This window comes from Ascaphus truei, unplaced genomic scaffold, assembly GCF_040206685.1.
Source record: "Ascaphus truei isolate aAscTru1 unplaced genomic scaffold, aAscTru1.hap1 HAP1_SCAFFOLD_444, whole genome shotgun sequence".
Taxonomy (NCBI): domain Eukaryota; kingdom Metazoa; phylum Chordata; class Amphibia; order Anura; family Ascaphidae; genus Ascaphus; species Ascaphus truei.
This window is the reverse complement of record NW_027456775.1, coordinates 194,911-208,618: the sequence shown is the minus strand read 5'-3', so window position 1 is coordinate 208,618 and position 13,708 is coordinate 194,911. Positions and strand designations below refer to the sequence as shown.

Sequence of the window (13,708 nt, the reverse complement as noted above, 5' to 3'; positions counted from 1 at the left end):
GGCAATGATAAAATAAATGCAGCTGGACCCTTCTGTCCCTCAACAGAATTATTTTGACCCATACTAACGTAAGGTATGTTTCCCTGTGGGATTCAAAAAAACACACAAGACTGCGCTCCCTGAACTTCTCCCTCCCACAGAAAAAGACCCCTCTTTCTAGTTGCCATTAGAACAGAAGGAAAAAGAATATTTTCTGGTTTTAAAAGACCCATTCGTGTGGCCAGCACGAACAAACCCTTTAAAAAAAAAAAAAAAATCTTTACCAGTTACCGGGAAAGCTGCTCCCATTCCTCTTCGTTCTGTTCTCTCTCTTTCCGCCACTAGGTGGCAGGCTAAGACTCCTTTCCCTGTCTTACTTGCCTGTGCTCAAATGTTAAAACTGCACCTTTTTTTTTTTTTCTCTATACTGCAATTACTTGCAAAAATGTCCTGCTTTTTTTTCCTTTTCTTCTTTCCCTTCACTTATAACATTTTATTTCCCTTCCAAATAATATACACAGGTTCTAATTGTATCCCAATTCCTGTATATAAACCTTTCATAAAAATAACCCTCAATACTTACTTTCACAACACAATCATATGCCTTGATTATCTATCAGCAAATTCACTTGCCTTTTCTTTCCTATTCACTTTCTTTTTCCTACTGCAAAGCGTACCTTAAAGCGGAAAAAAACAGGAGTTCGGGCAGTTTAACGTCTAGGGGTTATCGCCCAAGCACCTATGGGCTATCTCTTCTACTCTCAACAATCCCCACCCGTCCTCATGAATTCTCAACACTAATACACAAACACATTTTGGACATAACATACAACTTGATTACGAGAGAGAGAAAGGTTGTTCAGGGATCAATCGGCAGGATTCCGCGCAGTTACCAACCGTAACGCGCTAAACACTCCTTCCCTCGCAACGCGCCAAACCGCACAGTCACTACCGGGATTCCCGTGTTTCCTCTCTGAACCGACTATACCTTACTCCCCCTTTACCCCTCCTTCCACCAAGTTTACAACGTACAATGACACGATCTCTAGTCAGCCGACAAAAATCCCACTCCACTCCGGGCTCCCACTTGCGGCACTGACTAACATATACAACATGTAAACATATACTGAGTGACAGATAGTCTAGGTAACAGGTTTGAGTTTAAAACGGGCTCTGGGCAAGATATCTACCTGTCTTTAGGTGACCTTCGGAGAGCCGTATGAGACACAGAAATAGACCAACAGCGGAGACAGTGCGTATCGGTAGATAATAAATGTTATCTTACCGTACTCCAGAGGTGATCAGTCTCCTGCCGCGTCCGCACTTGGTCCACCCCGGTCCCTCTGCGCACGGCTGTCCGTTGGTTCAAAACCCAGAGCCCCACGTTGGGCGCCAACTGATTTGGATCAGAACAATCGTCTGCAGAATATCTGTCCCCGTCCAGATTATTTTCCTACGTAGGTAATGCGTGCACTGAGAAAAGATCACGCTGACACACGTTCAGTATGATAATGTCTGACTTTATTCCTACAGAGCCTGCGTTCATATACAGGGGCTGTAGGGGAGGGGGTTTGTATGCAAAAGAGCTAGACAGCTCAGTGATTCTTTTGTTAGGTCTCGTCCTTGTATGGTCTTGTTGTTGTGATTTATGGTCTTGTTTTTGTAGTTTTTCTTGGACACATCAGCATTTGAGGGGAATTCCTCGGTGCCATTTTCCTTACTTGAAGGGAGGGGTAACTGCGGTAGCCATTTTGAGTAAGGAATCATAGCAAAGTATTACAGATGAAGAAATAGGCATTTTATCCAATCCATCACACATGCACCCCTCTCTCTCTCTCTCACGCACACCTTTCTCTCTCTCTCTCTCTCTCTCTCACGCACCCCTCTCTCTCTCTCACGCACCCCCTCTCTCTCTCACGCACCCCACTCTCTCTCACGCACCCCTCTCTCTCACGCACCCCTCTCTCTCACGCACCCCTCTCTCTCTCTCACGCACCCCTCTCTCTCACGCACCCCTCTCTCTCTCACGCACCATTCTCTCTCTCTCACACACCCCTCTCTCTCTCACCCCTCTCTCTCTCACGCACCCCTCTCTCTCTCTCTCTCACGCACCCCTCTCTCACGCACCCCTCTCTCTCTCTCACGCACCTCTCTCACGCACCCCTCTCTCTCTCTCACGCACCCCTCTCTCTCACGCACCCCTCTCTCACGCACCCCTCTCTCTCTCTCACGCACCCTTCTCTCTCTCTCTCACGCACCCCTCTCTCTCTCACCCCTCTCTCTCTCTCGCACCCCTCTCTCTCTCACGCACCCCTCTCTCTCACGCACCCCTCTCTCTCACGCACCGCTCTCTCTCTCACGCACCCCTCTCTCGCTCACGCACCCCTCTCTCTCTCTCACGCACCCCTCTCACGCACCCCTCTCTCTCACGCACCCCTCTCTCTCTCACGCACCCCTATCTCTCACGCACCCCTCTCTCTCTCACGCACCCCTCTCTCACGCACCCCTCTCTCTCTCTCACGCACCCTTCTCTCTCTCTCTCACGCACCCCTCTCTCTCTCTCACCCCTCTCTCTCTCTCTCACGCACCCCTCTCTCTTTCTCACGCACCCCTCTCTCTCACGCACCCCTCTCTCTCACGCACCCCTCTCTCTCTCACGCACCCCTCTCTCTCGCATCTCTCTCTCTCGCATCTCTCTCTTGCATCTCTCTCACATCTCTCTCTCACTCGCATCTCTCTCTCTCACATCTCTCTCTCTCGCATCTCTCTCTCTCTCGCATCTCTCTCTCTCGCATCTCTCTCTCTCTCGCGCATGTCTCACTCTCTCTCGCATCTCTCTCTCTCTCTCGCATCTCTCTCTCTCATCTCTCTCTCTCGCATGTCTCACTCTCTCTCGCATCTCTCTCTCTCATCTCTCTCTCTGTCGCATGTCTCACTCTCTCATCTCTCTCTCTCTCGCATCTCTCTCTCTCTCGCACCCCTCTATCTCTCACGCACCCCTCTCTCTCACGCACCCCTCTCTCTCTCACGCACCCCTCTCTCTCACGCACCACTCTCTCTCACGCACCCCTCTCTCTCTCTCACGCACCCCTCTCTCTCTCTCTCTCACGCACCCCTCTCTCTTACGCACACCCCTCTCTCTCTCTCACGCACCCCTCTCTCTCTCTCACGCACCCCTCTCTCTCTCACGCACCCCTCTCTCTCTCACGCACCCCTCTCTCACGCACGCCCCTCTCTCTCTCACACACCCCCCTCTCTCTCTCGCACCCCTCTCTCTCTCGCACCCCTCTCTCTCTCACGCACCCCTCTCTCTCTCACGCACCCCTCTCTCTCTCACGCACCCCTCTCTCTCACGCACGCCCCTCTCTCTCTCACGCACCCACCTCTCTCTCTCGCACCCCTCTCTCTCTCTCGCACCCCTCTCTCTCTCACGCACCCCTCTCTCTCTCTCATGTACCCCTCTCTCTCACGCACCCCTCTCTCTCTCTCACGCACCCCTCTCTCTCTCACGCACCCCTCTCTCTCTCACGCACCCCTCTCTCTCTCACCCCTCTCTCTCTCGCACCCCTCTCTCTCTCATGCACCCCTCTCTCTCTCACGCACCCCTCTCTCTCTCTCACGCACCCCTCTCTCTCACGCACCCCTCTCTCTCTCACGCACCCCTCTCTCTCTCACGCACCCCACTCTCTCTCTCACGCACCCCTCTCTCTCTCTCTCTCACGCACCACTTTCTCTCTCTCTCTCTCACGCACCCCCTCTCTCTCTCTCACGCACCCCCTCTCTCTCTCTCACGCACCCCACTCTCTCTCTCATGCACCCCTCTCTCTCTCACGCACCCCTCACTCTCTCTCACGCACCCCGCTCTCTCTCTCATGCACCCCTCTCTCTCTCTCATGCACCCCTCTCTCTCTCACGCACCCCTCTCTCTCACGCAACCCTTTCTCTCACGCACCTCTCTCTCTCTCACGCACCCCCCTCTCTCTCTCGCACCCCTCTCTCTCTCTCTCGCACCCCTCTCTCTCTCACGCACCCCTCTCTCTCTCATGTACCCCTCTCTCACGCACCCCTCTCTCTCTCACGCACCCCTCTCTCTCACGCACCCCTCTCTCTCACGCACCCCTCTCTCTCACGCACCCCTCTCTCTCACGCACCCCTCTCTCTCACGCACCCCTCTCTCTCACGCACCCCTCTCTCACGCACCCCTCTCTCTCTCTCTCACGCACCCCTCTCTCTCTCTCACGCACCCCTCTCTCACGCACCCCTCTCTCTCTCATGCACCCCTCTCTCTCACGCACCCCTCTCTCTCTCACGCACCCCTCTCTCTCACGCACGCCCCTCTCTCTCTCACGCACCCACCTCTCTCTCTCGCACCCCTCTCTCTCTCGCACCCCTCTCTCTCTCACGCACCCCTCTCTCTCTCTCATGTACCCCTCTCTCTCTCACGCACCCCTCTCTCTCTCACGCACCTCTCTCTCATGCACCCCTCTCTCTCTCACGCACCCCTCTCTCGCTCACGCACCCCTCTCTCTCTCTCTCACGCACCCCTCTCACGCACCCCTCTCTCTCTCACGCACCCCTCTCTCTCTCACGCACCCCTATCTCTCACGCACCCCTCTCTCTCTCACGCACCCCTCTCTCACGCACCCCTCTCTTTCTCTCACCCCTCTCTCTCTCTCTCTCTCACGCACCCCTCTCTCTCTCTCACGCACCCCTCTCTCACGCACCCCTCTCTCTCACGCACCCCTCTCTCTCTCACGCACCCCTCTCTCTCGCATCCCTCTCTCTCGCATCTCTCTCTCTTGCATCTCTCTCACATCTTTCACTCGCATCTCTCTCTCTCTCGCATCTCTCTCTCTCTCGCATCTCTCTCTCTCTCGCATCTCTCTCTCTCGCATCTCTCTCTCTCGCGCATGTCTCACTCTCTCTCGCATCTCTCTCTCTCTCTCGCATCTCTCTCTCTCTCATCTCTCTCGCATCTCTCTCTCTCATCTCTCTCTCTGTCGCATGTCTCACTCTCTCATCTCTCTCTCTCTCGCATCTCTCTCTCTCTCACACCCCTCTCTCTCTCACGCACCCCTCTCTCTCACGCACCCCTCTCTCTCTCACGCACCTCTCTCTCTCTCTCTCACGCACCACTCTCTCTCACGCACCCCTCTCTCTCTCTCACGCACCCCTCTCTCTCTCTCACGCACCCCTCTCTCTTACGCACACCCCTCTCTCTCTCTCACGCACCCCTCTCTCTCACGCACCCCTCTCTCTCTCACGCACCCCTCTCTCTCTCACGCACCCCTCTCTCACGCACGCCCCTCTCTCTCTCACACACCCCCCAATCTCTCTCGCACCCCTCTCTCTCTCGCACCCCTCTCTCTCTCACGCACCCCTCTCTCTCTCACGCACCCCTCTCTCTCTCACGCACCCCTCTCTCTCACGCACGCCCCCTCTCTCTCTCACGCACCCACCTCTCTCTCTCGCACCCCTCTCTCTCTCTCGCACCCCTCTCTCTCTCACGCACCCCTCTCTCTCTCTCATGTACCCCTCTCTCTCACGCACCCCTTTCTCTCACGCACCCCTCTCTCTCTCACGCACCCCTCACTCTCTCTCACGCACCCCTCTCTCTCTCACGCACCCCTCTCTCTCTCACGCACCCCTCTCTCTCTCACGCACCCCTCTCTCTCTCACGCACCCCTTTCTCTCTCTCTCACGCACCCCTCTCTCTCTCTCTCACGCACCCCTCTCTCTCTCACGCACCCCTCTCTCTCTCACGCACCCCATCTCTCTCTCACGCACCCCTCTCTCTCTCTCTCACGCACTCCTCTCTCTCTCACGCACCCTCTCTCTCTCTCTCACGCACCCCTCTCTCTCGCTCTCACGCACCCCTCTCTCTCTCACGCACCCCTCTCTCTCTCACGCACCCCTCTCTCTCTCTCACGCACCCTTCTCTCTCACACACCCCTCTCTCTCTCACCCCTCTCTCTTTCTCATGCACCCCTCTCTCTCTCTCTCACGCACCCCTCTCTCTCTCTCTCACGCACCCCTCTCTCTCTCACGCACCCCTCTCTCTCTCACGCACCCCTCTCTTTCTCACGCACCCCTCTCTCTCACGCACCCCTCTCTCTCGCATCTCTCTCTCTCATCTCTCTCTCTTGCATGTCTCACTCTCTCATCTCTCTCTCGCATCTCTCTCTCTCTCGCACCCCTCTCTCTCTCACGCACCCCTCTCTCTCACGCACCCCTCTCTCTCTCTCTCATGCACCACTCTCTCACGCACCCCTCTCTCTCTCTCACGCACCCCTCTCTCTTATGCACACCCCTCTCTCTCTCTCACGCACCTCTCTCTCTCTCACGCACCCCTCTCTCTCTCTCTCTCTCACGCACCCCTTTCTCTCTCTCTCTCTCTCTCTCTCTCACGCACCCCCTCTCTCTCTCTCACGCACCCCCTCTCTCTCTCACGCACCCCACTCTCTCACGCACCCCTCTCTCTCTCACGCACCCCTCTCTCTCTCTCACGCACCCCTCTCTCTCTCACACACCCCTCTCTCTCACGCACCCCTCTCTCTCTCACGCACCCCTCTCTCTCTCACGTACCCCTCTCTCTCTCACGCACCCCTCTCTCACGCACGCCCCTCTCTCTCTCACGCACCCCCCTCTCTCTCTCGCACCTGTCTCTCTCTCTCGCACCCCTCTCTCTCTCTCTCACGCACCCCTCTCTCTCTCACGCACCCCTCTCTCTCATCCCTCTCTCTCTCTCACCCCCTCTCTCTCGCACCCCTCGCTCTCTCTCACGCACCCCTCTCTCTCTCTCTCACGCACCCCTCTCTCTCTCACGCACCCCTCTCTCTCTCTCACGCACCCCTTTCTCTCTCTCTCTCTCTCTCATGCACCCCCTCTCTCTCTCTCTCACGCACCCCCTCTCTCTCTCACACACCCCACTCTCTCTCACGCACCCCTCTCTCTCTCATGCACCCCTCTCTCTCTCACGCACCTCTCTCTCTCTCACGCACCCCTCTCTCTCTCACGCACCCCTCTCTCTCTCTCACGCACCCTTCTCTCTCTCACACACCCCTCTCTCTCACCCCTCTCTCTCTCTCACGCACCCCTCTCTCTCTCTCTCACGCACCCCTCTCTCACGCACCCCTCTCTCTCTCACGCACCCCTCTCATGCACCCCTCTCTCTCTCTCACGCACCCCTCTCTCTCACGCACCCCTCTCTCTCTCTCACTCACCCTTCTCTCTCTCTCACACACCCCTCTCTCTCTCACCCCTCTCTCTCTCACGCACCCCTCTCTCACGCACCCCTCTCTCTCTCTCACGCACCCCTCTCTCTCACGCACCCCTCTCTCTCTCGCATCTCTCTCTCTCGCATCTCTCTCGCATCTCTCTCTCTCTTGCATCTCTCTCTCTCGCATCTCTCTCTCGCATCTCTCTCTCTCGCATCTCTCTCTCTCTCTCTTGCATCTCTCTCTCTCTTGCATCTCTCTCTAATCTCTCTCTCTCTCTCTCTCGCATCTCTCTCTCTCTCTCTCGCATCCCTCTCTCTCTCGCATCTCTCTCTCCAGGTTCTGGGTGACCTGGGAATTAACTGGGTAACCCCCTTAACAAGTTCAGGGACACCTCACATCCCTATGCTCCATTTACCTTTCTGGTCAGTGCTGAAGCAGGGAATCCTAGCGGTGAGTCGCGCAAAACATTTTGCAGGGACAATGTGTCTATATGTATCCGGGAATCCGACCTGATTCCCGGGTACATTTTTGGGGTATCCAACAACTCTGGACCCCGACTAGCTAAGCACATTCTGACAACACTTTCTCTGCAAAACCCCCCTTGAAACTCATAGCCCAGCAATCTCTGCTCCCTGGCACTCCTGGAAAGGTAAAAACACAAAAATTCTTTATTGTCACATAATTTTACAATATGGTTATACAACAGTTAGGCTCAAGAGCTGGCACTCTTGAGCCCCAATGCATGGATCAGAGGTAACCAAACGGGCCTAATCTTTATTGTGAGTCTAGTTACAACCTCACCGTCACACCTCACAATGTGGAGTAGGTGTTATTTTGCTAAGTTTTGTGTTGCCTTTAAGGGACAGTGTGCCCAAATGTTTAGTTCTGCTGTGGAGAAATAAAACCACTTAACATTTGCTTTAAATCTGAAACTACACGTGTGGATTATTGTCTGACCTTGCCTACAAGCCGTCCTGCCACACTGACATTTTCATCTGGTCTGTAACTGTTACATACGCCTATAATATATATTATCTCTAACTGCATATGCAATGTCTTGTATATAATGTATAACCCTGTTCACTTATGTAACTATGTATTTGTAACCATGTATCTGTCATTATAACTCTGTGCCCAGGACATGCGTGAGAAAGAGAGGTAACTCTCACTGTATTACTGCCTGTAACACATGTTATAAATCTGTGTCCAGGACATGCGTGAGAACGAGAGGTAACTCTCACTGTATTACTTCCTGTAACATGTTATAACTCTGTGCCCAGGACATGCGTGAGAACGAGCGGTAACTCTCACTGTATTACTGCCTGTAACACACGTTATAACTCTGTGCCCAGGACATACGTGAGAACGAGAGGTAACTCTCACTGTATTACTTCCTGTAACATGTTATAACTCTGTGCCCAGGACATACGTGAGAACGAGCGGTAACTAACTGTATTACTGCCTGTAACACATGTTATAACTCTGTGCCCAGGACATGCGTGAGAACGAGCGGTAACTCTCACTGTATTACTGCCTGTAACACACGTTATAACTCTGTGCCCAGGACATGCGTGAGAACGAGAGGTAACTCTCACTGTATTACTTCCTGTAACACATGTTATAACTCCGTGTCCAGGACATGCGTGAGAACGAGAGGTAACTCTCACTGTATTACTGCCTGTAACACGTTATAACTCTGTGCCCAGGACATGCTTTAGAACGAGCGGTAACTCTCACTGTATTACTTCCTGTAACACATGTTATAACTCTGTGCCCAGGACATGCGTGAGAACGAGGTAACTCTCACTGTATTACTGCCTGTAATACACGTTATAACTCTGTGCCCAGGATATACGTGAGAGCGAGAGGTAACTCTCACTGTATTACTGCCTGTAACACGTTATAACTTTGTGCCCAGGACATGCGTGAGAGCGAGAGGTAACTCTCACTGTATTACTTCCTGTAACACATGTTATAACTCTGTGCCCAGGACATGCGTGAGAACGAGAGGTAACTCTCACTGTATTACTGCCTGTAACACGTTATAACTCTGTGCCCAGGACATGCGTGAGAACGAGAGGTAACTCTCACTGTATTACTTCCTGTAACACATGTTATATCTCTGTGCCCAGGACATGCGTGAGAACGAGAGGTAACTCTCACTGTATTACTGCCTGTAACACGTTATAACTCTGTGCCCAGGACATGTTTTAGAACGAGCGGTAACTCTCACTGTATTACTTCCTGTAACACATGTTATAACTCTGTGCCCAGGACATGCGTGAGAACGAGGCAACTCTCACTGTATTACTTCCTGTAACACATGTTATAACTCTGTGCCCAGGACATGCTTTAGAACGAGCGGTAACTCTCACTGTATTACTTCCTGTAACACATGTTATAACTCTGTGCCCAGGACATGCGTGAGAACGAGGTAACTCTCACTGTATTACTGCATGTAATACACGTTATAACTCTGTGCCCAGGACATACGTGAGAGCGAGAGGTAACTCTCACTGTATTACTGCCTGTAACACGTTATAACTCTGTGCCCAGGACATGCGTGAGAACGAGCGGTAACTCTCACTGTATTACTGCCTGTAACACGTTATAACTCTATGCCCAGGACATGCGTGAGAACGAGAGGTAACTCTCACTGTATTACTGCCTTTAACACATGTTATATCTCTGTGCCCAGGACATGCGTGAGAACGAGAGGTAACTCTCACTGTATTACTGCCTGTAACACGTTATAACTCTGTGCCCAGGACATACGTGAGAACGAGAGGTAACTCTCACTGTATTACTTCCTGTAACACACGTTATAACTCTGTGCCCAGTACATGCGTGAGAGCGAGAGGTAACTCTCACTGTATTACTGCCTGTAACACGTTATAACTCTGTGCCCAGGACATGCGTGAGAGCGAGAGGTAACTCTCACTGTATTACTGCCTGTAACACGTTATAACTCTGTGCCCAGGACATGCGTGAGAATGGGAGGTAACTCTCACTGTATTACTTCCTGTAACACATGTTATAACTCTGTGCCCAGGACATGCGTGAGAACGAGCGGTAACTCTCACTGTATTACTGCCTGTAACACATGTTATAACTCTGTGCCCAGGACATGCGTGAGAACGAGCGGTAACTCTCACTGTATTACTGCCTGTAACACATGTTATAACTCTGTGCCCAGGACATGCGTGAGAACGAGCGGTAACTCTCACTGTATTACTGCCTGGTAACATGTTATAAATAAATTAATCAATTTATAGATTTCATTACCTGGCGATACGTGTTCCTATATTACTGTTATTCAGTGTGGGATTAACGACTGCACCCTTTGGTAACAGGAAATATTTTACACTTAAGATTCAATACAAATTATTGCCAGTGTTCGACAAACCTATACATTTGCTCGCCCCGGGCGAGTGGATTTAACCCCCGGGCGAGTAAATATTGGCCCAAGCAGCACACGTTTGGTACTAGGTGGCGAGTAGATTTTTTTGTGTGGCGAGTAGATTGTTTGGTGATTTGTCGACCACTGATTATTGCCATATGTTTTTATTTCATGATCTGAAAAGGTTGGTACTAAACAAATACTGTGACATTGTGCGGTTCTTGTTGGGTTTTTTTTGTCTTAGTACTGCTCGTGTGATGTTGTTGTGACATTGTTGTGTTGTTCTTGTGCAGGATATCAGAGTCACAGCTCTCATCTTCCTGATCATTGCCTCCATCCTGCATTTCTGCATCTCTGTTGTTCTCTGTACCTTCGGATGCCGTTCTCTGCGTCACCAATCTGTCACACCTCCCCAGGTAAGATGTGGTGGGCACTGCAGGAGGAGGGTTACCATGACCTGCTGGCTTGGTAAGTGTGTATGCTGCGGGCAATGAGGTGTCCTGCACTCTGGGTACCATCTCCAGCAGAGAAGAACATTTTATGGACCATTTTTGTGATCTCACCTGGAGTCGTGTGTCCAGTTTGAGACGGACAGAACCAGAGTCTGGCAGATACACCTACAAGGAAAGCCTAAATCAATGCTGAGGAGGCGGAGGGAGGAAAGGGGGATGGGGGGGGAGGAGGAGGGAAAAGGAGATGGAGGGGGAGGTGGAGGGAAAAAGAGATGGAGGGGGAGGCGGAGGGAAAAAGAGATGGAGGGGGAGGCGGAGGAGGGAAAGGAGATGGGAGGAGGAGGAGGAGGAGGAGGAGGAGGAGGAGGTAAAAGGAGATGCAGATGGAGGGGGAGGTAGAGGAGGAGGGAAAAAGAGAGAGATGGGGGAGGAGGGAAAAGGAGAGAGATGGGGAGGAGGGAGGTGAGAGGAGGAGAGATGGAGGGAGGGGTGAGAGACTCTGTTCTGTTGTGGCTGACAGATTAAATCTGCCAGTGGTGACATTGGATACCGAGGCTTGAGCCTCATTACTCCAAGTTCTCTTGTTGAGTGTATTGTCGCACATTTAGAAAGCTTCTTGATCTGTGTTACTTACCACAGTTTAGTTGGTTTCACAGGGTCAGCGCTGTGATGGGTGGGAGAGAGGAGATAGATGGAGGGGGGGAGGGGGGAGAAGGAGAGAGGGGTCAATTAGAAAGGAAGGAGGGAGAAACGTGATGTACTGTCACATTGTATCATGGTGCCGGGCTGTCACATGGTAATGTGGTGTGTCACATTGTATCACGTTGTATCCTGTTGTCCTGTGCAACATTATATCATGTTGTGCCATTTCATATTGGGGTTAATGTAACTGCGATAGTGAGTTTCCGTGAAATAATGCTCCGTGTGGCACTATCGCATCTTAATGAATAACCCCAATTATGTCATGTTTTCTTGTGTCATATTGTATCATGATCGTTCACGTTGTGTAACATTGTATCATGCTGTCACATTGTTTCATGGTGCACTTTCATTTGGTATAATACTGGATCACATTGTATCATGGTATCGGGCTGTGTCACATTGTATCATGGTATCGGGCTGTGTCACATTGTTTCATGGTATCGGGCTGTGTCACATTGTATCATGGTATCGGGCTGTGTCACATTGTATCATGGTATCGGGCTGTGTCACATTGTATCATGGTATCGGGCTGTGTCACATTGTTTCATGGTATCGGGCTGTGTCACATTGTATCATGGTATCGGGCTGTGTCACATTGTATCATGGTATCGGGCTGTGTCACATTGTATCATGGTATCGGGCTGTGTCACATTGTATCATGGTATCGGGCTGTGTCACATTGTATCATGGTATCGGGCTGTGTCACATTGTTTCATGGTATCGGGCTGTGTCACATTGTTTCATGGTATCGGGCTGTGTCACATTGTATCATGGTATCGGGCTGTGTCACATTGTATCATGGTATCGGGCTTTGTCACATTGTTTCATGGTATCGGGCTGTGTCACATTGTTTCATGGTGCACTGTCATTTGGTATCATACTGTGTCACATTGTATCATGTTTTTACCCAACAGGTGTTTGTGATGCAGAATGATTATATGATTCCTGGAGTCGGTGTCGCTCCTCCAGGGGTTTCAGGGAACCCAAACCCCTACCCTGTGCCCCCCAGCAATGAGAATCAGGGGGGCAATGGTTTCAGGATCGCCATGGTCTCTGCAACTCAGCCTGAGATGTCCGGGAATCCAACTCTACCTCAACCTGACTACAGAGGCAACAATGTGTCCCCTCTGTACCCCGTCCACAATAACCCCCAGTACCGATAGCCCTGCACCTGCAGACCCACTGAGGTCTCAATCCTGAGAGACAGAACCAGGGGGGACACAGGGAGAGGGGGGGAGGGTTTATAGACATGGAGTAGGAGGGGAAGATAAAGAGGAGGAAGGGGGAGGCAGGTAGTATGAGGAGGAGAGGAGGGGGAGACAGTAAGATAATGAGGAGGGGGAGGCAGGTAGTATTAAGGGGAGAGGTGGAGGAGACAGCAAGATAATGAGGAGGGGGAGGCAGGTAGTATGAAGGGGAGAGGTGGGGGAGACAGCAAGATAATGAGGATAGGGGGCGGAAAGATAGAGAGAGGAGGGGGGAGGCAGATAGTATGAGGGGGAGAGGAGGGGGAAACAGAAAGATAATAAGGAGGGGAGGAAGGTAGTATGAGGGAACGAGGAGGGGTGAGACAGGGAAAGATAGAGATGAGGGGGGGGGTTCACCGAATTCTGATAAGGGGAATCAGAGCGTAACTGCTATTGACTTGAATGAAAGTCACCAGATCGAGCTTCCAGCCGCCTTATCTGACCTTAGTGAATCTCCCCCTCTGTCTCCTAAAGGTCAGCCCCCCCCCTTGGAGTCCGGGCCAAAGTGCCATAGTGCCAGTGACATGTTTAAGGGGTCACATCTGGGTGGTTGACTCCTAAAAGTAGGTGGGTTTGTAAACATGATGAGCTGAGACTTGGGAGGGGGTGATTTCCTCTGGCTGCTCCCTGCCAGATATCTGTGTGTTTAGCAAGAGTTTACACAGGCAGCGCCCCCTCTCTCCCCCGCCCCCTTATCTGTATTAGCTC

The 13,708-nt window shown here is 52.0% G+C and overlaps 1 protein-coding gene across 1 annotated transcript in view; it reads left to right on the top strand.

Annotated features, from left to right (window-relative positions):
- The window catches only part of LOC142484858 (membrane-spanning 4-domains subfamily A member 15-like), a 96,784-nt gene extending 83,770 nt beyond the window's left edge, over nucleotides 1-13,014 (top strand). Inside the window, exons 6-7 of the mRNA XM_075584090.1 lie at nucleotides 10,893-11,015; nucleotides 12,668-13,014. Of these exons, the coding sequence (XP_075440205.1) occupies nucleotides 10,893-11,015; nucleotides 12,668-12,916 (372 nt within the window). The 3' untranslated portion in view covers nucleotides 12,917-13,014. The remainder of the gene's footprint in view (nucleotides 1-10,892; nucleotides 11,016-12,667) is intronic.
- The last annotated feature ends 694 nt before the right edge of the window (nucleotides 13,015-13,708 follow it).